Source organism: Alosa sapidissima, chromosome 9 (genome assembly GCF_018492685.1).
Source record: "Alosa sapidissima isolate fAloSap1 chromosome 9, fAloSap1.pri, whole genome shotgun sequence".
In the NCBI taxonomy this organism is placed as follows: Eukaryota; Metazoa; Chordata; class Actinopteri; order Clupeiformes; family Clupeidae; genus Alosa; species Alosa sapidissima.
In genome coordinates, this window is record NC_055965.1 from 8,883,711 (window position 1) to 8,909,129 (window position 25,419).

At 43.0% G+C, this 25,419-nt stretch overlaps 2 protein-coding genes across 5 annotated transcripts; both read left to right on the forward strand.

Annotated features, from left to right (window-relative positions):
* The first annotated feature begins 2,190 nt into the window (after positions 1–2,190).
* Positions 2,191–15,925, forward strand: grap2b (GRB2 related adaptor protein 2b). Of its 4 annotated transcripts, none has more exons than XM_042103576.1 (12): positions 2,191–2,543; positions 4,674–4,786; positions 5,065–5,156; positions 6,075–6,194; positions 8,980–9,142; positions 12,536–12,580; positions 12,873–12,911; positions 13,172–13,210; positions 13,495–13,533; positions 13,905–13,943; positions 14,914–14,988; positions 15,541–15,925. In XM_042103576.1, the coding sequence occupies exons 2-12, from the start codon at positions 4,709–4,711 to the stop codon at positions 15,715–15,717; spliced, it is 906 nt and encodes a 301-aa protein (XP_041959510.1). In that variant the 5' UTR covers positions 2,191–2,543; positions 4,674–4,708; the 3' UTR covers positions 15,718–15,925. The 4 variants fall into 4 exon arrangements, with proteins under 4 accessions (XP_041959510.1, XP_041959511.1, XP_041959512.1 ...); XM_042103577.1 differs by having other exon boundaries at positions 2,191–2,539; XM_042103578.1 differs by lacking the exons at positions 12,873–12,911; positions 13,172–13,210 and having other exon boundaries at positions 2,192–2,543.
* Positions 15,926–16,260: 335 nt separating this feature from the next.
* LOC121718552 (protein FAM83F-like) lies at positions 16,261–24,217 on the forward strand. Its single transcript, XM_042103574.1, has 5 exons — positions 16,261–16,819; positions 20,845–21,012; positions 21,669–21,790; positions 22,379–23,082; positions 23,266–24,217. Exons 1-5 carry the CDS (start codon positions 16,343–16,345, stop codon positions 23,307–23,309), a joined length of 1,515 nt encoding a protein of 504 aa, XP_041959508.1. The 5' UTR covers positions 16,261–16,342; the 3' UTR covers positions 23,310–24,217.
* Positions 24,218–25,419: the final 1,202 nt, after the last annotated feature.

Consider the following 25,419-nt stretch of genomic DNA (forward strand, 5'->3'; position numbering starts at 1 on the left):
CTACCAGTGCTTTTTCAAAGTTCTCAATGTCTCGTTTTAAATGTCAGGGCCCTCGGAAGTCTACCAGTGAACCCAGCCTGATCTGCCCGCTATTTATTTTTTGATTTCTTAAAAGATTGAGCTTGGTCTGGTGAAAGCCAGACTAGCCATGGACCTCAGTTAATGCAAGGGAACATGAATCAGCCTATATTTGCACGAACAATAACGGACAACAGCTCTTCAGCTTTGGCCCGTTAAAATATGAACAGTCTAGCGATGCATTTCATCAAGGCCCATTTGGACATGTCAGTTATTATGACCGCCGCGCAGCGAAGCGGCGGTCATATAGGTTTAGTCAGATTTTTTTCTTTTTCTTTTTTGCATGTCCAAATTTCCGTCAAGGATTCCCGGGACACTGAAAGACCCCCCGAAAGGAGGGTAGGGCAGACACAGTTTTCTGTGAATATCTTGAGAACCGTAGGGCCTAGAATGACCAATTTTTCCGTATGTTTGCCTCCAGGGGTCATGTTAACCCATTCCATGTGCACACATGTGCATAAACAGATACACACGCACACACATACATTCACAGTAATCATACGTATGACACATACTCACACAGTAGACATATGTACGCATGCATGCACATGCACAAACACACATACGCAGGCAAACACACACACACACACACATAAACATAAACATGTACACGCACACATGCGCACAATTCAAGAATTTCTCAGAATTATGAACAGGCAAGATGGGGGTGGGGTTGTATAAAATGAATTTTACATGTGAAATCTATGAACTAATCATGTTTTGGTACTTGTTGTCTAGCAGATACCAGTGAGAATTGAGTGTGGATAATGCAATTTAGTGAGACAGTAAGAATCATATAGGCCTTTCAGTGTGATTTATTTTTGTGGAAAAAATGTGCTGGACTGGGCGGCGGTCATATTTTGTACCGCTCTGCGGTACATCTAGTTTGCACCACTGGTTAGATGTAAAACAGCATTTCGTTTCAGACTACTGTTACTTAATTTGTGCATTAACAATAACGTTTCAGACTACTGTTACTTAATTTGTGCATTGACAATAAAGTATCACATGAACTAAAGATGACTAAAATCTTATGTAGAAGAAGAAACATTCACAAAAAATCCATCCATCCAAAAATGACCTTTGTTTTTGATAGCTGTTGAAAACGGCATGGAACTGACAGAGATGTTTTTGTTTATGAATAAATAAATAAATAAATAAATAAATAACATTATGCTGATACCTTTTGCTTTTCCCAAATACAATGTAGCCTACAGGTGTAAGTGACCTTTCATCAATCCAGTTGCAATGGATGAACTGTGATGAACTGCCCTACTTGTGATTGTTTAGAGATTTTAAAGGTTTTATAACAATGCTACATCTTCTTTGGCTATTCTAGAATCAATTCACCTTTTCAGCACCAGTAGGCTACTTTCTGTGCAGCCGCACACACACTCAGGCATGCCAAACAAGCATACACAAAAGTTTCAAGAGTGGGGGATGGAGTAAAAGATGGAGACATCAAAGTGTGATTTATTTTCGCGGAATGGATGTACAGGACTGAGCGGCGGTCAAATTTCGTACCGCTATGCGGTACATCTAGTTTGATTATTAAATTCGAGTTGAACTGATGACGGAAACTGTTCATTTTGTAGGCCTACAATTTGCAGGTCAATTTCTATGGGAGATTAAGGGCCAATCTAATTGTCCCCCAATTTTTAGCTACAGCCTTAAACTAACTCCATCTGTGGTTGCAAAAATAAATGACTGTAGAGCAGTTGACACAGTATAACAACTGTCACTACACACTGTTAAAAACTTTCTCCTAATTGCAACATTATGATTTTGAACGGTTAGTTGAGCTCGACCTTTGGGCATTCCACCACCAATCGCGCGCAAAAAAAACACGAGCAAATTAGTAGAGTGTAGGCTATTGCTTTCGGCTGTGACTCAACCTTCGTCCAGCATTTAAAATTACTGAAATAACTTATGTTCAAATAGACTGTATATGATAAAAAAGCAGACAACATGTAATCAGTAGGGTAGCCTACTGATGATCTCCGATACTGTAACTCCCCTTTTCCCAGACCTTGATTCGGGTGACGGAACACCCCCGTCTGCAGCTGGTGCCTATACAACAGGTTCAAGTCATGCAAAACATTACAGCACAGCAAGCTAATAAGGATGCACACACTAACAAGGGGAAGTAGCCTAACTCAGATTGCCGAGTAGTTCGCATTTTGCTCCAGCTCCTACCGTCTGAGAGAGTAACCTGATCGTCTCTATATGCTTCGATAAGAAACGTATGATTTGATGACCAAAATAAAATATTAGTACAGTTGTAAATATTAGGACAATATAGATTTATGTTTTGCAGGCTTCACTACCACAGACTCTTATAATCGTTATACGGAAAAGGAAAGCCCGGAAAAGTTACTATCGAGTGGAGGGGGACTTGGGCTCTGCACACTTCGTGTTGATGTTAGGGCACTGTTGGTACAGTGGCAGCCTAGATTACGTGGTAGGTAAGTTGCATTAAATACTTTAGGTCTTACAATGTGTTAAATGTTCAAAAATTCCCTATATAGGCCTAGTTCAAGGTGCAGTTCCACATATTATGTTACTAACATAAAAATACTTGCATTTTTAACCAAGGCCTATCAGTCATTTTGAGATTGATTGAGAATATGTTATTTTTTTCATGACTCGAAGACGATATACCAATTGAATTAATCAGTTTCTTCGTAGGTGCTAAAGAATGACCTTCCTGACATTGTTATCAGTCATGGTAGGCTTGACTGTGATGTGCAAACAAATAGTTCGCGTGAACCGCGCAAATGATCCATGAACATCCATTTCTGCCTTTTCAGCATGTCGGTGTGTAGTGCATAGGCCTATAGTTCCGTTTCTGAGCGAGTTTTGCGAATGTGAAAAACTATAAAATGGGAGTAGGGGGATATAGTAGCCTAGACTCTAGCCTGCCCACGCACAGTCTCCAGGCGTGCCAAGGCTGTCTGCCCTTCTAATTGCGGCTTCCAAATTTGAATAGGTTAAACTATGCAAATCAGCGGCTGGCTGGGGGCTCTCCTTTAAGGGCAGTTTCACGTTCTCAGACACAACCAGGGACGCGTCCAGGATTCTGGAGCTGCACTATCACTTTAACACCTGCATAATCCATACCGCTACCCTGTTTGCAAGCATCTCAATTAGCATAGGCCTACGTGATGGAAATAGGATCTTCTGCACGACTGTAACAAATACAAAAAAAGCCTTAGTGTCAGAATATTTACGACACACAACAGGTTGGACTTTGTTATTTAACTGAAAAGTATGTAGTTCAAACCTGATTTGAAGCTGGTACAACAAGTAGACAACATCAACAATTAACGATTCACCCAGTTTCTCATCTAACATTCCACCATGTAGCCTAGTTTGCACTGAAAACAGTTTTGTTAAATGACAGAGTGCTTTTCCTAGCTGTCCAGAATGGCCACCAGTTTACATACATTGTGTCTTTCAACAAGACCGTCTCATCCTCTCTGTGTTTATTGGTTCGGTTTAGCTCCATGGAAACACATGTAGCTTCCTGTCTAGCTGTGTGACTATAATAGTTCTTCAGCCGACATGTCCCATTTACAAAGTGCTACAAAGAGAGGGGAAGGCAACTGTCACGACCGCAGTGACATCCTTAGATTTTCACACTAGGCTCTGCCTGTCTTCCTGCCACACGTGACACGACTATAGGTTGTCGTTAGTCTGATAGATTAGGAGGGCGCAGGAGGCAGAGGGGTTGGATAGGAATGTGCCCCAGGGCTTGTAAACTCAACAGCGAGAGAAAATTTCCCTTGTGTGTGTGTGTATTCACACCAAATTGGCCTACCATACCTTCCCAACTATGCACAGTATCCCATTAGCTGCATGCCATCAGGCTACTTACCATTTTCTATTACGTAAAGTTAGTGAACACGTTATCAAAATTAACGTGCACACATTTTGTTTGAGCAGGAGAGAGAATACGCACGCAGGCACACAATAGGCTACTTGTTGTTTTCTTTTACTCGGCTATCTATATATGGTTATCAGCACACAATGTTGAGCTAATTCACTAACTCAATACTCATCATGGATATCACAAGTTTTAAACAACAAAAACAGAAAGGATGGAGGCAGCAAAGCTAGGAGTTATTCCAGATGGACAAGAACAAGATAGGCAATTGGTGTGCTTGTCAGAACGTTAGACTGCACTAAAGCCAGACGTCACATTACGCTAGAACAAAACTAAAGGTAACTTTAGCCTGTATAGGGCTGTATCAAGTTGTCCAAATGAATAGGTTGTTGTTGTATTATTGCATGTGGATGTTGTTATGTATGTAGGCTACTACTGTTATGTATGTAGGCTTTTTGCTGACTGACCTAAAACGGACAAGGGGGGGGTGATGGGTGTGCGTACCATAGCATTAATTCCTGCAGGCGCCCCTGGCTGCTGCTGCTGCTGCTTCAGAGAGCTTCTCACAGAGCAGGGCTGCTTATCATACTGGGTGCAACGTGTCATTTCCTCTCTCTCTGTCTCTCTCTCTCTCTCTCTCTCTCTGTGTCTGACTTTCTCCCTCTCTCTCTTTCTCTGTTTCGCTCTGTCTTCTTGTATCACTCCTCAGCATAAAGGGAACAGTGCTTTTGTGCACCCTCCGCCATGGAGGCCACCGGCATGTTTGATTTCAGTGCTACCGCTGAGGACGAGCTAAGCTTCAGGAAAGGAGACACACTCAAGGTGAGCCCATGAGCACGACACACAGGCGTACACACAGGCACACACAGTACACCTACAGTACACACGCGCACAAACACCCACACACACACACACACAGAGACAAGCACATAGACAAGCGATCACACACACACACACACACGGACAGACACACACACACACAAGGTGATAACCTGACTAACCTAAATATGATCAGTGGTGCACTGCAACCTAAGTGTGCTTTGTCTTGTCATTTGGGGTCAGGGGAATTGTGGTTTATGACAGTTCTATCTCTGTTCAAGATCTTAGGGACCAACGATGACTGGTTCAAAGCAGAAATGCACGGCCATGAAGGCTTTGTGCCCAAAAATTACCTCAGAATCGACCTCCCCAGGTAAGGCAAAGTTTAACATGAGTGTAGTTATCAGGCAGTTTGTCTCTGTTGGGTTTGGCTTCTTGTATGCACTGTTATGCATCTGACTGAAAGAGCTGACATGCTGTCTCACAAGTAGCTTCTTCTTATGGTGTGTGTGTGTGTGCTTGTGCACACACATATGTGTTGAGTGCGTGTGCGTGTGTACGTACGTATGTTTGTGTGTGTGTGTGCGTGAAAACATTTCAGTGTAGCTGTCTGTGCAGTGTACAGATTGTTTTGAAGATATAGGCCTACGATTGTTTTGAAGATATAGGCCTACGATTTGAAGATATAGGCCTACGATTGTTTTGAAGATATAGGCCTACAAGTTATTCAAGAAGATGTAAAGGGAGGTGTTCCGATGTTCTGTATACACCTGAGTGGCTGGTCAGAGCTGTGTGTGTGTGTGTGTGTGTGTGTGTGTGTGTGTGTGCAACAGAGAATGGGGCAGGGGGAGGGATGACTCATTTGTTGACGTCAGAAGTCAGACAGAGAAAAAGTGTTTCAAAGAAAGAGGTAGTTGTACCTGTGCGTATTTGTGCAGTTATTGGTGTGACATAGTGCATCAGAGAGACAGAGAGAGAGAGACAGGTAGTGTAGGTCTGACACGTGTGTGTTGTCCCTGCCTCCAACACAGGCCAGCATGAGAGGGACAGACAGTCGGAGACACAGATAGAAGGACAAAAAGACAGTGAGACAGACACAGAGAGACAGACAGACAGACAGAGAGAGAGAGAGAGAGAGAGAGAGAGAGAGAGAGAGAGAGAGAGAGACAGACAGACAGACAGACTGACAGACTGAGAGAGACAAAGACAGACGGACAGACAGACAGACAGAGAGAGCGACAGAGAGAGACAGAGAGAGAGCCTGACACCTGTGTGCTGTTCCTGCCTCCAGCTGGTACCAGGAGAACACGGGTCGGCACGAGGCCCAGGAGGCGCTCCACCCCAGGCCCGTGGGCTCCTTCATCATCCGCAGCAGCCAGAGCTCCCCGGGGGACTTCTCCATCTCCGTCAGGTCAGCGCCCTCCGCAGCCAGCCACATGACCTCTACACTGCCAGACACGACCACAACATAACACTTCTGCTGCTGCTGCTGCTGTAGCTGCTGCAGGGGGTTTCCTGACACTCATTCGGGCGCCACTGTTTGTGGAGTGGCAGCGTTAAAGGGGTTAAAGGATGTCTGACGGTGGCCATGGGCAGTGTAAAAGTCTGGTGGCTAAGGAACCTGGCTAGCGTGCAGTAGCCCCAAAAGTGGGTTCAATTACACTGTTGTGCCCTTGAGCACGGCTCTTAACCCTGTGTTGTGTCAGGGACACTGGTCCCTGCAGTTGGTATCTGTAAGTTGCTTTGGATAAAAGTCTTAGCTGAATGCATAAATAATCATTTAAAAAAATTCTCCCCACTGTCCCCTAGCTGTCTGTTCAGTGATTAGTCGTGACTTGAAATGGAAAACATAGTGGCCATGTGCTGCAGCTAATTCCAGCCAATCAACAAGTTGCTCTTTCAACCTTCAGGAGCATGGTGTAATTTGACTGGCTGTTGGGCTGAAATGTCATCAACCCCTCACCAGAATAGGGAACTTCACAGGTTCAAGCACAGGTTCAACTGCACAGGTGCAAGGTTGTATATTGTGTGAATAATGGATGGAAGAATGGATATGGTCAGCATTTGAACCGTTAGCTTTTACTGCTGCTCATCCTGCAGTGGCTTTGCTGTCAGTGTTGGCTCCAGTAAACATTTAGCCACCAACCATGGTGGATAGACTAGCGGTGGTGAGACGGTGAGAGAGTAAAAGATAACTGTAGCCATTACAATAGACCTCTGAAGTTCGCCTACAAAAAGGACACAAAGCTGCCATCTTTGCCCATATAAGGAGATTCAGATACCCTAATATGGGCAAAGATGGTACCCGGGTCTCTTTATGGACCCTTTCAAGAGAGTTCCATTATCAGCATCATAGTTGGCCCCACAAGACTTCCTTTTTAACATTCCATATGTTATCTTAATGCAGAGGAAGTAGATTGGGGCCCAAATAGAACGTTCAAGCATTGTTTTTGTTTACCTTGTTGAAAGGGTCTATATGGGGAAAGATGGCAGCTTTTGGGTTGTTTTTGTAGGCGAACTTCAGAGGGCTGTTTAATTTGTAAAACCTCTAGTTGCCGAAATGGTACAGTGTGGTGAAGACTGGTGTCGGGAGGGCCTGTTGTGCTGTACGTATGCGAGCTCTATGTATTTGTGTACATTTAGTGAACAGTGCTTAATCTCTTATCTCAAGTTAGAATAAAAGATTCTGTTAAGAGACACCTCACCTCAACACCTCATTCCAAAGCTTGCAAAAGAGCATGAAGCGAAAAATCTACCCAGAGCGGAAAACAGTGGCAAGGCCACAACCACTGAATTAGGGCAAAGTGTTGGTAGTTGGTAAGACAAACGTCAAGCCTTTCAAAATTTCTTCAACTTGGCTTCTATTGGGGTGTTGTGTAATTATTTTGACTCAGCTTCTATTGGTGACTTGTGTATTTGTTCTTGGATTGTGGAACTGACATCTCACCCTCCAGTCAAACGTTAAAACATGTTAGCGTGTCTTTGAGGCAACATTACAACACAGTGATGGTATCTGTTGATGCCAGTCATTCACACACATAACGTTGGTGCGTGGGATGGAGTATGAGTCTGTTAGTGTAGGCAGGTGTGGTTCCATTGGCAGCTGCAAGATAAATCCTTTAGAACTTAGCATAAACAGACCTTTGTTTTTGGCTTAATACTTTTCCAAAAAGATATTAATACAAGTGGGGAAAAAACTGGTTTCAGTTCAGTAATTGTTTAAAGAGGGTAAACTAATCTGATCTTAAAGGTTTCATATTCACTCCAATCCCGACAAACCAAGCCTGTTGAAACATTCTCATACATATCAGCCCATGGACTCAAACCCATATATGACCTACAACTACCTTTCTTCACATCCCCTCAAGAAATGAACTCCACACCACAAATACTACTAATACCACATTACCCATAACAACCTTGCTTTTCACATAGCAAGTCCTTGTCAGAGCCATACATAGAGCGAGTTTGGCCAACTGACGCCATGTTGAATACCAACATCAGATGACTCTACAGTGTGACTACTGTGTAACCCTATGGGGCGAGTATGCTATGTAGAAATAAATCGCTTATATATCACCATTAACAGGCATATAAATGTTACCATCAACGTTTGTCAATATGTAAAAGGCCCTTACAGAAATATTGGTGTCCAACATGGCGCCCATTCGATTCCCTAGTTAGCCAAACTCTCTCTCTCTCTATACGGCTCTGGTCCTTGTGAGTTGTGAGTGCCCTCTGGTGACTGTAGAAAGTAGTGCGTATCTGTGTCACCAGGGTACATTTCTATAGGCAGCATCAGACTGCTGATCCCCTGACCATGTCACGACTCATGCATTTTCACGTTTGTCATGAAATATCGTAGTGCCAGTGGACTGGACTAAGTGGACTGCCAGACACAGTTAATAAATGGGAATGATTTATAGCTCTATACTTTGTAGGCCTGTATTCATTAAAGTTCATGTTAATTAATCTATGTAGGGGTGGCCATTACTATTCATGTGGTATTTCACACAGGTCACTTTATGAGTGTGTGTGTGTGTGTGTGTGTGTGTGTGCGTGTGTGTTTGTGAGAGAGAGAGTGTGTGTTAGTTTGTGTGAGAGAGAGAGAGTGTGTGTGTGTGTGAGAGAGAGAGAGAGAGAGAGAGAGGCGGTGTGTGTGTATGTGTTCACCGGGCTCTGTGTGTGTCTCACAGGCATGAACAGGACGTACAGCACTTTAAGGTGATGCGGGACAACCGTGGTCAGTACTACCTGTGGACAGAGAGGTTCACATCCCTCAACAAAATGGTGGAGTACTACACCCAGAACTCCATCTCCAAGCATAGTCGCATCTTCCTACGGAAAAGTGACCAGCAGGTACGGTGGGGGAAGAGGACCCATAGCACAGCACAGCACAGCACATGGCCTTTTTGGGCCACTAGGCGTTACCTTTGCATACATTAAGATACATTTGCAGACATTAAGCTGCAGATATAGTACCATATGAGCGGCTATTCTCCGCAGCGCATCTCACAGTCAAATAGACTGCGCACGCGACTACAGCTGACATGCTATTTCTGAATAAGAGTCGCTGAAGTTGCTATACTCAGAGTTGGAATATACCAGAGGTGGGACAAAGTCACTGTTAGGCAAGTCACAAGTAAGTCTCAAGTCTTAACGCTGAAGTCCAAGTCAAGTCCCAAGTGAAGACACAGATGTCCCAAGCAAGTCCAAGTCAAGTAATACCAAGGCCAAGTCGAGTCCAAGTCCAAGTCCTTATTTTTTCGAGTCCTAAACAAGTCACTATCTTATTACTGCATATTAATATGTCATCAATCATGCTTTCTATATATCATTCTTATCAATATATCATACTTGACATATTGAAGTGTTTTAAAACCCTTATAAGTACGGAGCCCCTAAGGGGACATGAGAAAAATAAAATCTAAAGTTTAGTTTCATGTGCGCACGCGAAAGTTTCATGTGAAAAGGTTTTGCGTGCACACATGTGCGCACATGAAAATTTCACATGAGCACATGAAACTAAACTTTAGATTTTTTTTTGCTCACGTCCTTAGGGGCTCCGTATATAAGCACAAGCCCAAAGACAAACAAAGTAGGCTATCCTTTGTTCTCTTACTGAGGGAAAAGTAAGAGTGAATACAGGTTTTTTGATTCTAATGAGTTCACTATGTAATAGCCTACTATGTCCCGACTTTCATGCTAATGAAGCAACTTTAAAGGAACACACCGACTTTTTGGGACTTTAGCTCATTCACCGTGTTTCCCAGAGTTCGATAAGTCGAACGTGCGATATGTATGTGGTATGGAATATGTATGTGATATGTATGCGATATGTATGTGGTGTGGAATTGAGTTAGCCTATTCACCGTGTCCCCTAGAGTTAGATAAGTGAGCAAAAGCATTTTTGTCTCCTTACATGCATTGTCTTATAGCTTAGTGAATGGAATCTCTCGTTGCATTGTTAGTGAGTGTCAGCAAAGTGAGCCAATACGAGGCGATTTAGGCAGATATATTGACTTGAGACTACAGTATATTGGGGCGAAGCACTGCTACTTGGGTGCAGAGATATCACGCAACACATAGCCTACCTTGTCTCACTCGCCACAGCACAGACAATCTCTAGGCTACTCTTTAAAAACAGCCCCTACAAGATGCTGGCAATTCTGACCTTTTGACGATCTAAACTATCTCAGCAACAGAGACATGAAACATGCCCCAACTGGTCCCTAACAAGTCAAGAACTAGGCCTACAGTGCATTCTCCTCCAAGATGCCTGGAGCCATGTTATGTAGGCTATGTAGAGTATTGGTCTTCACAACTGAACGTAAATGCCCCCGCCCCTTTTTTACAATATAAAAATGTCTAGTCATTTGTTATACCAATAGGCCTACTATAGTAACAGTGCCGCATGGGGATTTGAAGAAAGAGGACCGATGCAGGCTATTTTTTTAGACCATTAGTAATAAAAAGTGTTCCATCATCATGGTCATGCGATCATTGAGGGTGAAGAGTGTCCAGCGCTCCACACTCAACTTGTTTACCATTATGAGTGCACCATCCATGTAGCCTACTTGCAGCGCACTTTTTTGTCAAAATTATCAGTGTGAATGCACTCATGTGAATGAATACACAGTGCTAGTGACGACCTAGTGACCATCCAAAGGATTTACATCTTATTATTGTGTATAAAAAATATTACATTAAAAAATGGTTGTGCTTTTGATTTTTGAATATTTTTAAAAACAGTATAGTTTTCTACTTCAACTCAATTAACATTTTGACTTTGCAACTTTCACTTGTATTGGAGTAATATTTGACAAGGTGTATCTGTACTTTCACTTAAGTAAAGGAATTGTGTAGGCTACTTTGTTCACCTCTGCTATTGGTTTTACCAAGAATATTTGGCAGTATTTTTAAACTACAAAAATACACACCTTTAAAGTATTTTGGTAGAAAATGCAAAGTCATCCTCCTTCTAAACTCTGTGCGTGAGACCTTCTCAGCAGCAAGCACATGCTCCAGTACAGAATATACGGCCCCCACTGACGTGCAAATGAGCAATAGAAAACCGCAAATGAAAGCTTGATATTTAATGTTGCAAAACACAACGCTAATATGGGTGTAAGCTTGAAATCCCATCAGTCATTGATGATGATTTATTGATCGTTTCGGTTAGCTCTGTGGAGCAAATTAAATTGTTTAGGCTATATCGAACCACATCAAAGGGATCAGAGGATCCATCACAATATCACATGATCCAAGTCAGACGACAAATGGTAGCATGTTCAGTGATGTTCATCCCTTCTCACAATAGATAAGAGTCCTGCATTCCATGCAAAATAACTTTGCAATGCAGGTGTAACGTTAACGATGAACTTGAGGCTGTTGAAGTTGGTATGGGCAGAAAATAGTTGTTTTTATACAATTTTACCCATGCCGCAAGTCGTCATTACAAGTCAAAGGGGCAGAGTCGAGTCTCGAGTCAATAGCATGGAAGTCCAAGTCGAGTTACAAGTAATTTCTAATTGTGTCAAGTCGAGTCTGAAGTCAGGAAAATAATGACTCGAGTCTGACTCGAGTCCAAGTCATGTGACTAGTCCACACCTCTGGAATATACTATAGCCTATATAGGCCAGCCTTATAATGTTTAGGCTATGAAAATGGCACAACTTTCCATTGTTAAAACGTTGGTTGTTGGTCATTATATTAAATATACCCGATAGCGGAACTGCTTTTCTTTCCAGCACTCTAACGAGCTTATGTATTAAAAAAGTGTGCCTGCCTAGGCTACTTACTGATAATAGGCCTGAGTTTAAAATACAGTATGTTCCATCTAACACAAAATGCAGGCTGCCGGACCTGCCGTTTAAGCACATTTGTGCTGGAGGATTAAATGTTAGTTTAGTTTTGAACCATCACACAAGCAAGAAGTCTGGCAACTTTTTGCTCATTATTTACATAAGTTGTGAATTGTTTGCACTTGAAAAAGTAAAATCACCTCTAATTTCTTTTTTTTTTTATGTGATAGTCACTTATCCGTTCTAAATGGGCCTACATTTTCTTATCGGTAAACAGTGAATAGTCAATTAAGGAGTGTCGACTAAGGGTGACGAAAAAAATCGCCTAAATGGACCTCCCGAGTGTGTGGCTTTTTAATGGCCAGACTGACCGATGATACGAGCTGATGCAGCATCACCTGTTTTACTCATGTCCTTGTCTTTTCCCTCTCTGGTGTTCGTCTGTCAGCCGCACGGTTTCAGAGGACCTCCTGAGCCAATGCCACCTCCGCAGGTACACCACTGTTACATCATCCCACCACTCAACCCCCTTTAAACGTGACAGAAGGATTTTGATTGACTGATTGATTGATTAGTTGATTTATTGATTGATTGATTGATTGGTTGATTGATTGATTGATTTATTGATTGATTGATTGTCAAGTCTTGACAAGTGTCATTATTTTAATGTTAAAACCAAAAGGAGATGAGAGACATGGATGTGTAATGTTTGGTCCTTAGAATGGTTGAAATGTCATAAAATCACTTTGCATCTTTTCTGTTTTCATCTGTCTTGTTGCTGGTAGAGTTTCAGAGGACCTCCTGAGCCAATGCCACCTCCGCAGGTACACCACTGTTACATCATCCCACCACTCAACCCCCTTTAAACGTGACAGAAGGATTTTGATTGACTGATTGATTGATTAGTTGATTGATTGATTGATTGATTGATTGATTGTCAAGTCTTGACAAGTGTCATTATTTTAATGTTAAAACCAAAAGGAGATGAGAGACATGGATGTGTAATGTTTGGTCCTTAGAATGGTTGAAATGTCATAAAATCACTTTGCATCTTTTCTGTTTTCATCTGTCTTGTTGCTGGTAGAGTTTCAGAGGACCTCCTGAGCCAATGCCACCTCCGCAGGTACACCACTGTTACATCATCCCACCACTCAACCCCCTTTAAACGTGACAGAAGGATTTTGATTGACTGATTGATTGATTAGTTGATTGATTGATTGATTGATTGATTGATTAATTGATTGATTGATTGATTGATTGTCAAGTCTTGACAAGTGTCATTATTTTAATGTTAGAACCGAAAGGAGATGAGAGACATGGATGTGTAATGTTTGGTCCTTAGAATGGTTGACATGTCATAAAATCACTTTGCATCTTTTCTGTTTTCATCTGTCTTGTTGCTGGTAGAGTTTCAGAGGACCTCCTGAGCCAATGCCACCTCCGCAGGTACACCACTGTTACATCATCCCACCACTCAACCCCCTTTACACGTGACAGAGGGATTTTGATTGATTGATTGATTGATTGATTGATTGTACCCAGTGGACACTTCACATGAAGTTTTGTGAAATACTGTTCTTGACCACATTTCCTCCATAATGACAGTCCATGGTTGGGAGGTAGTATTCAGGGCTTTTTATTGGAGAGGCCAGGACAGTTTACCAGTCAAACAACTAGTCAGTCTTGACGAGTGCCATTATTTTAATGTTAGACCCAATAACGAAAGGAGATGAGAGACATGGATGTGTAATGTTTGGTCCTTAGAATGGTTGAAATCACTCTATCTTTTCTGTTTTCATCTGTCTTGTTGCTGGTAGAGTTTAAGAGGACCTCCTGAGCCGGTGCCACATCAACAGGTAGAGTACAACATCGTCCTCCCTCCATTTAACCAACATAAACCCAAATGAATAACTACATTTTCATGCACACCATATTCTGTTTTTATCCGAAATAATGGCAATATTCTGATTGCGTATGAGTCTTTTAAACACCTTATTCCATTTGCCATAACCTGATTAAGTTCATATTCCGATTACTAAAAACCCGAATAACACCCATGGCGTATGCCTGTTATAATCAAAATATATGGGCATGTAAACACGTTAGTCGGAAAATGACCATTTCGGGAATATTAACTTACATCTGCGCATGTTCATGCAAGGAATTTTGGTAGTTTGGTTTGTTGCTCTGACACTTTGCAAACATAGCGAAAAGCGTGGCTAAAGAGTTCACTTCTAGAGTGAAGATAAGGTCAATTTATGTGTTAAAACCTGAGTTTGAATGTCATTATGGAATTCATCGATGGGTGAAAGCATCACAATGCTCAAAGAAGCAGGTTTTTTTGTCCACTTTTGAGAGTTGAAGAATTGGTGGAAACCCTTCAAAGCGGACTATTATAAGGCTAAAGAGCAAAACAATAATGGCTCTAATCCGGCCAACAGCACTTATTTCGCAGTCATGAATGAAACAGACAGAGACCATTGAGTCGTCATCACGCATGTATTAATTCTGGCACGTTGCTGCTTTATTCAGAATATGCCAATTAACAAGAAAACGGGGAAATTCCTGTTTTTCTTATTCTGAATATTGCCATAACCACAATATGGACCTTAATCGGAATATGGTGTGTATGGAAACGTAGACGATGTCTTTGATTGATAGTTCCCCCTGGAATACCTCAAGGTCGTCCTCACATGATGCTGCATGGTGTAAAGTTTCGGGAGTAATTCCATGCTGACAGCATTTGTCATTCGAGCTGTCAAAGTTGTCAGTTGAAGGCCGGTGTTTCAGTCGTTCAGTTTCTCCCACTCCAATCTGTCCAATCAGGAGCGAGGACGCAGCACGACGAGAACCGGCGCTCTGCCCGCCCGCCCATCGGAGCCCCTTCCTTCTCCTCCTCAGGTAACTCGCACGACAGTCGCACGCGGTTATGGGAAGAGCCCTCACTGGGCCCCAGCCCTCACTGGGCCTCACCCCTAGACAAGCCACGCTGTGTCACACAGCTGTCACAGCAGCAGGTGAGGCACCGTGACGTGACGTGTGCTTCCCGTGGGAGAGACGCTCAGGGTCAGGTTTCCCCACAGCAGAGGGGTGGCGATGGCCTTACACACCACAGTCACCTTTAGCAACATTACATCAACGTAAACTATTTGATGTAGAATGTTATGGTGGATTATCGGTGGCACATACATACATACATACAGTATATGTATTTGAATTGATCAGTTATATTTACTGGTAAATGCTACACAGTCTAATTTGGATTACATTTCTCTTGCAACGGAGACACAACAAGATAGTATATCTTTATTCTTATCAGACTTTTTGTATACTTTGTGGGTATGCGCTTGTGTTTTGTTGTGTGCGACTCTTTTCTATTCTGAAGCCGATGACTCATTTCTGAAGCGATGACCACCTATTTCCGACTCTTTCCTTTTCCCTTTATGTCATCAGCCGGCCGCGCTGAAAGTGAGGGCCTTGTACAACTTCTCGGCAGAGGAGAGGGACGAGCTGGACTTCAGCAGCGGAGATGTGATCGAGGTCGTGGACCAGACGGACCCGTCCTGGTGGAAGGGAAAGCTTCGGGGGCGGACAGGCCTCTTCCCATCTAACTACACCACACCTGTATGACCACAAGGCCCAGCCTCATCACGCTCTCTCTGCAGGAACACAGTTATGTTTTGCCTGATTTCAGTCCCTTCTCTAATTGTTGTTGTTGTTGTCCATGCCCATTTCAAAACAGTTACAACAGTCCATGATATCTCATACACATTGCTTAGTCTATTTGTACCTCTGTTGCATTGTATTTTCACGTCTCAATAAAATGTATTTTTCTGAATGGATGGTGTTGGTTCGATTTTATAAATGAATTGGTCTGGTGTATAGGCTACCTTGAAGATGTAGGCTATGCTGTCTTTATCATTAAGGCTGAATGTGTGTTTACTGGCTGCAAGATTGTAAATGTAGTCATTTCATGTTGGCAATAGGACTACCTAAAGTTTGCTAAGTTAGGCTATAGCCCAACATAATTAACTGACTATCCACCGAGGAGTTCCTGTAAATCAGTAGGTTGTGTTGAGTGTGGAAGTGTTTATCCAGGATTTTCCTTGACCCCACCCACATCAGCCGTCAGCTTGGGCTGCTTACCTACATGCAGCCTACGGCATTCTTAACAGGTAAGGCGAAGTTGACGGAACTACTCCCTTCACCCTTAAAACTCGGGTCAGGAGCTACTGCACACGCCGGCGTCGCAGTCATGGCTGACTCCCAGCTGGAATGTATGGACGACGGTCACATAAACGACAAAATCCCGGAGTCCAGGCCGGAGTTTTTATATAGCGAAGAGCAGCGCGTTGCCTTGGAGCTGCTACTGAAAGAAGGCGATGGCGCCTTCAAAATGCAACTGAAAACAGAAAATACAAAAGATTTTTTATCTGCCCGGGAGATTAAGTGGATAAGGGAAACAGTGAAAGAATATCAAACAAACGAAGAGGATGACGAGAATTCTTCAGCAACACCTGAAAGTAAAGAGAGAGAGGGTTCCTCTTCTAGTTTACGTTCAACATACTGGCCTCAGCTTTCGGACACTGAAATACCGCCACTGGATCTCGGCTGGCCGACAGGAGGTTTCTTTAAAGGTGTCACGCGTGTGGCAGTTTACACGCACCCACCAAAACAGAATTCGCCTCACATCAAGGAGGTGGTGCGCAAACTTATTCAAGAGGCAAACAAGGTAGTTTATTTAGCTCATAGATATATTTCTTACTATTCTTAATCAAATTCATTTTTGGCTGTTGTTTCACAAATGTCTGCTCACATTTGTTTACGTGGTTGACATCATTCGTTGATCATGCTAGTTCAATCGATAGCCCATAGGCTATTCTAAATTATGTGCCAGCGAGGAAGGGGGAAGAATGCGCAAGAGTTTAGGAGCGTAGCCTACGTGTGTGGGACATGTCTTTACTGGCTTTAGTTTACAGTCCTGTCAGATTTATTAGACTAGGCTACCGCAATCCCCTTTTTTTCAAAGTTCAAAAGTTGTCATCGTTAATATACAGAACAACTTCAGTTTTGCCGACTAATGATTTGCATAAACTTTGACATATCAAAAGGATTTCATAAATTAGGATACATTAGAATAATACACAACCTCGTCAGCGGAACAGTGTGACACAGATGTGTCTACTTTTCCGTACAGCTGGCCATGATCTGTAATGAATTACTCATCCTCTTCAATAGTTTAAGTGATATTATATCATGGCAGAGCCAACGTTTATTATTTTCTAAGTGCAAAGTACGCTGACAGTATTTGCTTTCACCATAAGTTACTGTGGTACACCCAGTTATGATGTCCTTACCATTGGTAGGCTATTGGTAAAGATTGTCTGTATTAACCTAATACAGGGCAGTGTTGTACTGTTCTTGGAGAGGCTGTGTCTATGTGAATATTAACTTTTATAGCTTCATAGGGTTTGGATCTCTCAATGTGAAAACTTGTCAAAGGTTTTAATTGCAACCCTGCTGAAAGTTACACTATGAAGTTTTCTAGATGCAGTGGTGAACCTAAACTGCGGGTTAGTGTCAAATTCCAATATAGGTCTTCTTTGTGGTCATTATGTAATGCCAACACAACAGGTAGTTTCCTTTTATATTTACCTACCCAAGCAGCGGTGTGTGGTTGGGTAAGTAGACCAACTATTTGGGTGCCATCCAAACACATGCCAGTGCATTGTGTGGCGTATGTGTGTGCAGAGGTTAGACAGAATTCCAGTAAAATTGCTTTCACTGGGTCTATAATCAATTTTAAATGAACATCCACTAACATACTTGGACAAATTTGGACTTGTCTTAAGAATTCCATTGCCCTTGATGTGATACAGTAAAAAAAAGCTAAAGTTGTTCATAATCAATTGTCCATCTCAGTGATGTACATTATATGACCAGCAAAAGCCACTCCTGCAGTCCAGAGTCACCTGATATTAGTCAACCAGGAAGTGTTTTATTGTGACCTACTTGTCAGTGCCATTCAGAGTTGTATGTGGGTCATGCCATTATGGCCAAGGTGCTATATTATAATCTGTGGCTTTTGTTTTCTTAATGTTCTCTGACAGAGGAGGCATATGTGTGCACCTCAACACAATATGTGGACCTGTAGATCATTAACTAGGTTTCTATCTGAGACAGACTACCTGTGTGGCTTTGAGAAGACTTTGTTTTTGACCTGTGCCTGGTGAAGGTTTTCCAGCCTATTGTCCACCTCATCTCTTTATGGGAGTCCAGGGACTGTCCGTGACTGCGACACAAAACTGCCCCAAAGATACAGTTCACATGCCACCCTCCTGATTATGTATAGGTTTTGACAGGCCCCAGTTTGGAGTGTGCAACAACAACAAACAACTTGGCACAAACCGCAGGGAGTTACTGGCAAGCTGAGAGTGATAAAAGTGTTGTTGCATTTTCCTTTTGTTTTCCAGTGCAGGAGTCAAACTCTTTTTCTCCTCTCTACTAAGTTTGCCCATGAAAGAAAGCACTTGGAGAAAACAAGAGCGCGGAAAAGAGAAAAATGAAAGTGGAAGACAGATTGAATGTGTTTCTGGTGATAAGGTGATCTTTAAAAGGCCACAATGAGGACATCAGGAATGAAGCTCGTTTTCAAAGAAGGCCAATACACACATTCCTTATCACAGCAAGACCTATTAAGAACCTATTATGTGCGTGCTGAACAGAGGAAATAAAACCAAAGAGCCTGACTGACTTGTTCTACCAGACAGTGATTGATGGTTTCTTCACTCTACCTGGATCGTAGCTACACCAAAGCCCAACCCCCACTTCGCTAAAATTGCTTATGTGTGTGATCCCAGTTGGGCAGTTCAAGGCGATAGGAACTCGCATGCTCACGTTGGCCCAGGGGTGGGTGTGAGGGGCAGTGACGCTTCCCTTTGTCTGCTGGCATTCTGAAGAGTCTGGCGTGTTTGGATAATCCTCCTCCTCCTCCTCCTCAGGCCTATGTCTGGCTCCGACTTTTAGCGTATTTGAGGAGGCATAGGATGCACAGCGCGGTGTGGCATGGCACAGCTGATTGCGTCATTTTTGGATTTGCACAGGGAGGCGTCGTCCCAGTCCCACGGCACTGAATACACATCAAAAGCCTTTTTTCGTGAAGCGTGCATGCAGAAAGCTGGCGACGTTCAGATTGAATGTCACAGCGGGGGTTGCCCTGAGCTAGCTTGGTCAGACAATTGTGCTGATGTCCCTTTTCTCATGCTGCGGTGCTTCTGCCCCAGAGATAGAAGTGGCACTGACGTGGTTGAGCGGTCAGTATTGTTGACTTGAAGGCAGCCAGGCAAAAAGTTGAGTCCTGGGTCGAGTTTAGGAACTTCAGTCAGTGGTCTGTCTGCTCCTCAGGACTCTGTCAGCCTTGGTCCACAACTTTTTTTTTTTTTTTATATCTTAGTCTCTGTACATGTGCAATGGCGTAATGTAATATCACATGATGTATGATATAATATACCCTGAATAATTTCTAAGCCCTGTCCCAGGCCAGCCCAGTTTCTCTGTTTGTGAAAGAGGTGAGATTCTCAACAACGCAGCACATAGTAAACACACCTAGTCCTTTGTGTAGGAGCGCTGGCACATTGTGTGAGATCTACTTCCTGATCCCCGTCATCGTATATATTCCTACATTCTCAGTTTCACTGTGTGCGAGTCATCCAGAGTGATTACAGGTTTTCTAATGTCACTACAACAGTCTCCAGAGCATTCAACTTGTCTTTAAACCATTTCTGTGTAGTTTTCACCATATGTGCCTTGCCTTTTGTACATATTCGCCTTGGTGGCCTTCCCCACCAGTATTCTCCTTGAACGGTCACTCAGTTTGTGGTGACAGCCTGCTCTAAGCATATTTACACATTTAGTCGTATTGTTTACATTCCTTAATGATGGATTTCACTGAACTCCAAGGGCAGTGACTTTTTTTGTATCCATCTCCTCACTTATGCTTTTCAATAACCTTTTCTCTGAGTTGTTTGGAGTGTTCTTTTGTCTTCATGGTGGAATTATAGCCAGGAATACTAACTTCCAGTTACTGGACCTTCCAGACACAGGTGTCTTTACTATACTATAAATACATTATATATTTTTAATTAACAAAACACTTTGTAGAAATCTGCTTTCACTTTGATGATTGATGATGGTTGATCAAGATTACATTTATGAAAGAAAAAGAGGAAACATCCTCAGTAAAAGAGGAAACATCCAAGGGTGGGGGGTGGGGTGGGGTTGAATACATATACTTTTTTTATAGGCACTGTAAAAGGGCAATAAAGCTTGCTTTAGAGCTTTGACAATAGAAGGGGATGAAAGTGAAACAGAAATAATCAGATACAGTATGTGATAAACATGACAGGTGGATGAAAGATGACTATGAGATAATTAAAGGAACACAGTGTTTCACTTTCAAATAATGGCTTCAAACTCATTCTGATGCCACACTGACTTGTGATATGGAGAAGGAAGTCCCTGACATTGTCAGTGTACGCCCAGAACGCTTGATATTGCACTATGCAACGTTGTTGATTAGGTAGGATCATGACCCTTGTAGTCGGTTTTTGACTAACTGGGTACCGTCTTAGGGTTAAATAGGGTTAATATTGACGCCAAGGGGCATAGATATCAATTCTTCCATTGTGTTTCTTTAAAATGATGTGTGCCATCAAGTCCTCCTGTTCAAGCCGATGTGTGCCATCCTTTCGCCTTCAGATGGTCGCCATAGTGATGGACCTCCTCACTGACCTCCACATCCTGCAGGACCTCCTGGACGCCGCCTCTAAGCGCGGCGTGGCTGTCTACATCGTCCTGGACATCCGAGGGTCGCCTCATTTCCTGGACATGGTCAACAGGCTGCAGGTCGGCCCTCTGCACCTCAAGGTGAGTCAGGAGCAGAGACGACACAACTTGGCTTTTTTCCTCAATTAACTGCATTTGGGTTTTTTTGTCAGCGTTACCATTCTCAGCTGATTTTTAAATGTAGCAATACAGAAAACAAATATGATTGCTTGACATTTTAAAACATTTTTTATATGTAAATATATTTGTTTTGACGGTACTTAGGTAAATCCAAAGGTCAGATCTCTCTATCTAAGATGTTATCTACCTTAAGATCTTACATGTGATTTATTAAGTCAGACATGGGTCTGTTTGTTGAATAACTAGTGTATGTCATGTGAATAACTAGTGTATGAAATGTAATGTAATGTAATGTAATGTAATGATGTGATGGATTGGAAATTCACTACTGTGAGTTAATGTGTTCTGCTCCCTTGGTTTACATTTTTAGTCGAATGTAGTATAAGGTGGAAGCAATACAATAAGATAACAGGTAGCTTTACAAGAATACATTCCAATAAAATATAGCAAATGTAATAGTATTTTACTATCCTCTAAGTATGGGGCAAACGCAGTAAATAAATATGAATGCACCATTGAATTGTTCCTTTGGGTTAGCTGTGCTAGCCAGTTGTGTGTAGCCGCAGCTTATTCTTCTTGCCAGACTTGAGATGTCTTGTGTGGTGAATGTTTCTCAGCACCTCCGGGTGAGGACGGTGAGTGGAGCTGGGTTCCAGCTCTCCTTCGGGACGATCCCTGGGATTCTGTGCAGCAAGTACATGCTGGTGGATGGAGACAAGGTCATGTTCGGCTCCTACAGGTAAGTGCAAAGGCAGCGGCTGCAGTAACTAACTGAGCAGCATCTAGGGGTTGTGTTCAAAGCCATACATCACAGGTAAGATAGTCTCCTGTGCAAATCTGCAGGACCCCTATGAGAGGCTGTTAAGGAGAGATGTCAAATGAATATGGTGATGGTCCCAATCCATGCCATTTGCTTTTAAAGGAGAATTCCGGCGATTTTTCACATAAGGCTCATGAACATGCCCCCAGAGTGTAGCACTGTAGCTTTGGCTGCAGCAACTTGAGCAAGGAGATTGTTTTTGGGGGGTTTTCCGTAATGACAGTACTCAGTGACTCGCTGGAACTCTCCTTTAAAGGATCTCTAGAGTTGGGGTTTGCAAAGGTGAAGTCTGTTATGAAGAGTATCCCACATTATATCACATTATGATTAGTAGCAATATACATGGATAAATTGTGCAAATGACATATTCAGAATAAACTTCGTCTTAATATCTTTGAGGAACCATACAGTGCCATTAAGGTAGACGTTTTAGATGTTTTTTTTTCCTGCTGAGAGTTTATGCCATGAAGGTAAAAGGTTGGAACTGTCCTTGTCTTAATATCCCAGCTTCTCCTGGAGCTCCTTCCGCATGGACCGTAATATGATCACCGTCATGTCGGGCCAGGTGGTGGACTTCTTCGACAACGATTTCCGCGAACTCTACGCCATCTCCGAGAAGATGGACCTCTACAAGGAGTTCCACATCAGCCGTCCCGCTGCGCCGCCCAACCGCACCCCGTCCGTACCCAAGCGTCCGCCCGCCACCTCCCGGTTCCAGGTCAGCCTGGGCGACGCCAAGGGCGTCACCGAGGGCGAGATGAAGGTGCCCGCGCACAAATACTACAACCCCAAGTACCAGCTGGCGTTCGGGAGCAACCCGGGACCCACGGCCTCCCTCCAGGACGAGCCCGTTTTGCGAGGGCTGTCCAGCCAGGGGTTGGGAGGGGCGGCAGAGGCCCCCGAGGACAGGCAGTCGGTGCAGGCCAGCAGCGAGCGGCTGGACAAGCTCGGGCCACTGCCCTCGTCGCCGACGGGCAAGCCGGCGGGCAACAAGAAAAAAAGCTCGCTGAAAAACATTTTCAAGAGGTCGAACAGTCAGAAAGGCGGTACAAGCAGCAATCCGAGCTCCCCTACGGGTGGTGACATGCCCAATGGGAAGGTGGACAGCTTTGAGGACGTGTCTGGGGCATTGAAGGGGAAAAACAAAAAACTGTCAAAAATGGGCGCAAAGAGCCAATCCTTAATGACGATCGACACGTCAGATGAAAACGGTGAGCTACATTTATGTCTGACATTTATATTGATATGTGTAATACGTATTCTATTTCGTGTCTCTTTTCAGTGTTTGTGTTCACAATGAATTTTGTAAGTGGTTAGTTCCTCAAGTGAGTTATTCTTGTTCGTATTTTATTGGTTCTTTCATTCATAACTTGTCCTTTTCTTCTGCTTTACAGGGTCCAAAACCAGAAAAAAATCACCCCGATGTGCACAGTCTTAGAGGACAACGGACCTTTTAAAGGACATGTTTTTTTTGTCAACTTCCATTTTTAACAAACACTTCTTGATGAAAGCACTTTTTACACTGTCAAACATGTTTATATGTTGAGGATCTGTTTACTCCAATCTGTAGACTTTACAGATGGACTGTTTCTTGCTGTGGATCATATGACCTCTTCTTCAAACATGTGGGCTCATTAGAAAATCAAGGGCTAAAGAATGTACCCTCTGTTACAAGTCAAAGGGTCTCAGTGTTGGTGTATCATTCAGATGTCTATAAGATGGGATTGGTTTTTACCCTGAGCACGGGACTGGATGTTGATTAGAGTAATAATTAACTGGCTCACCACGTTGTGCGTATCTTATCTCAACAGGATGTGTTGTCGGCTTCTTTGTAATGTGAAATGTCTTAAGTCCACTGACCTCAGGATTGCCTTTGTGGCGACTCATAAGCAAACCTTTCTATGGGAAGACTGACCTCTAGTGGACGATAAAGAGAACAATAACAGAAATTGGTAGATCAGTCACTTGCAAGCATACGCCTACAAGCAACACATTTGCTCTCCTTCCTTCCTCTTCCACACACACACACACACACTCTCTCTCTGTCTCTCTCTCAGTTTTATCTTCCTCTCTATCGGATTCCTCCCTGCCCCCCACCCCCTATCTCGTCTATGAGAGGGAGTCGTCCTCTGTGCAGGGTGTGTCATTACAGTTTTAGCTTTCAGAGCGGAACCACTCACATGTGAGCAACGCTGAATCAGGAAGTGCAGAGCCTGCACAGGAAACAGAGGCACCCAGAGGAAACTAAAAGGTGTTATTTGCCCACCAGTGACTGGAGCAGTTAGTTTCAAATCAATCCGTTGTCAACATTACAAATATGTTTACCATAGACATAGTGGTTAAAAGGTAAAAAATTAAATTTAAAAAATGCTTCCTGACACAGAGGGTCCAAGTACCGGTGCAAATATCAAACAAAATGAGGCCAGGTGTGGCTGAGTGTTGACCTTTATATGAACTTTAGTGTAGAGAGCATTTAGTATTGTTGTCTAATTTACAGCTGGAAAATAAACAGTTTAGAGAGGATAAGTCATATAACTCACAACACAGCACACTGGTGAGTTTTGACAACACAGTGACAACCACAAATCTACGTGACAGCACGAAAGGCTTAAAGCCACTGTCTTCTCCTCAGGATCTAGTGAAATTGTGCCCTCAAAGGCCTAAAACCTTCCACTGTTTGTCCTTGAAAGGCTCAAAGCTTCCCACTGTTTATCTTATGCTGTATATGAAATAAACCACTGCGCGTGTCCACTGAGCAAACACATGATAAATCAAATTAGCCCCCTTGGGGAGCTCCAGCCTCCGTTGTTAGACTGACACACTGGAGTCAAGCACCAGCTTTGCTTAGTGGTAGTTATACTGTGCTGGCACAAAGAGAGGTTCCTGTTCCAGATCAATTGAGCGTGGCAAGACAAAGACAAAGGAACAAACAGGTTAACTAGACGGGCATACATGCTAGGACAGTGTTTCTCAAACTTTTTCAGACAAAGGACCACTTAACCACTAAGAAAGAAACGCACGGACCAAATAGCTTAAAAAAAAAAAAAAAGATTAGACCTACTTCAACAGTATATTAGCCTACACAATAGGCCTACTCACTGAACCATCTTGCTTATTGTCTTTGCACTTTGCTTATTGTGTCAGAGGATTTATATGATTTAAACTACCATAGACAGTGTTGCAGAACTGTTTGGATTTACATACAAGTTGGTTTAATATTGCAATTTATAATATTTTATTTTCCCTGGACCACACTTTGAGAAACACTGTGCTAGGAGTAATAGAACAGGAACTGGGAGGTTTGGGTCTGTGATAGAATGTGGAGTAAGGCTTTTACTGGCTGGCCATTGTGGTGGTCACTGAGCTCTTGTGGTCAGTTGAACTTTTGGAAAGTAGCACACGGCCTCTGCCGAGCGCTGATGTCGCGCATGTTGTGATGCGTTGAACATGCGATGACTAATTATGCAAGTGTGTGTGGTCTATGCACGAGAGAGAGGGGAGATGTGCTGCTGGACTGAACGTTATTGCTCAAGTGGAAGCGCCAATAA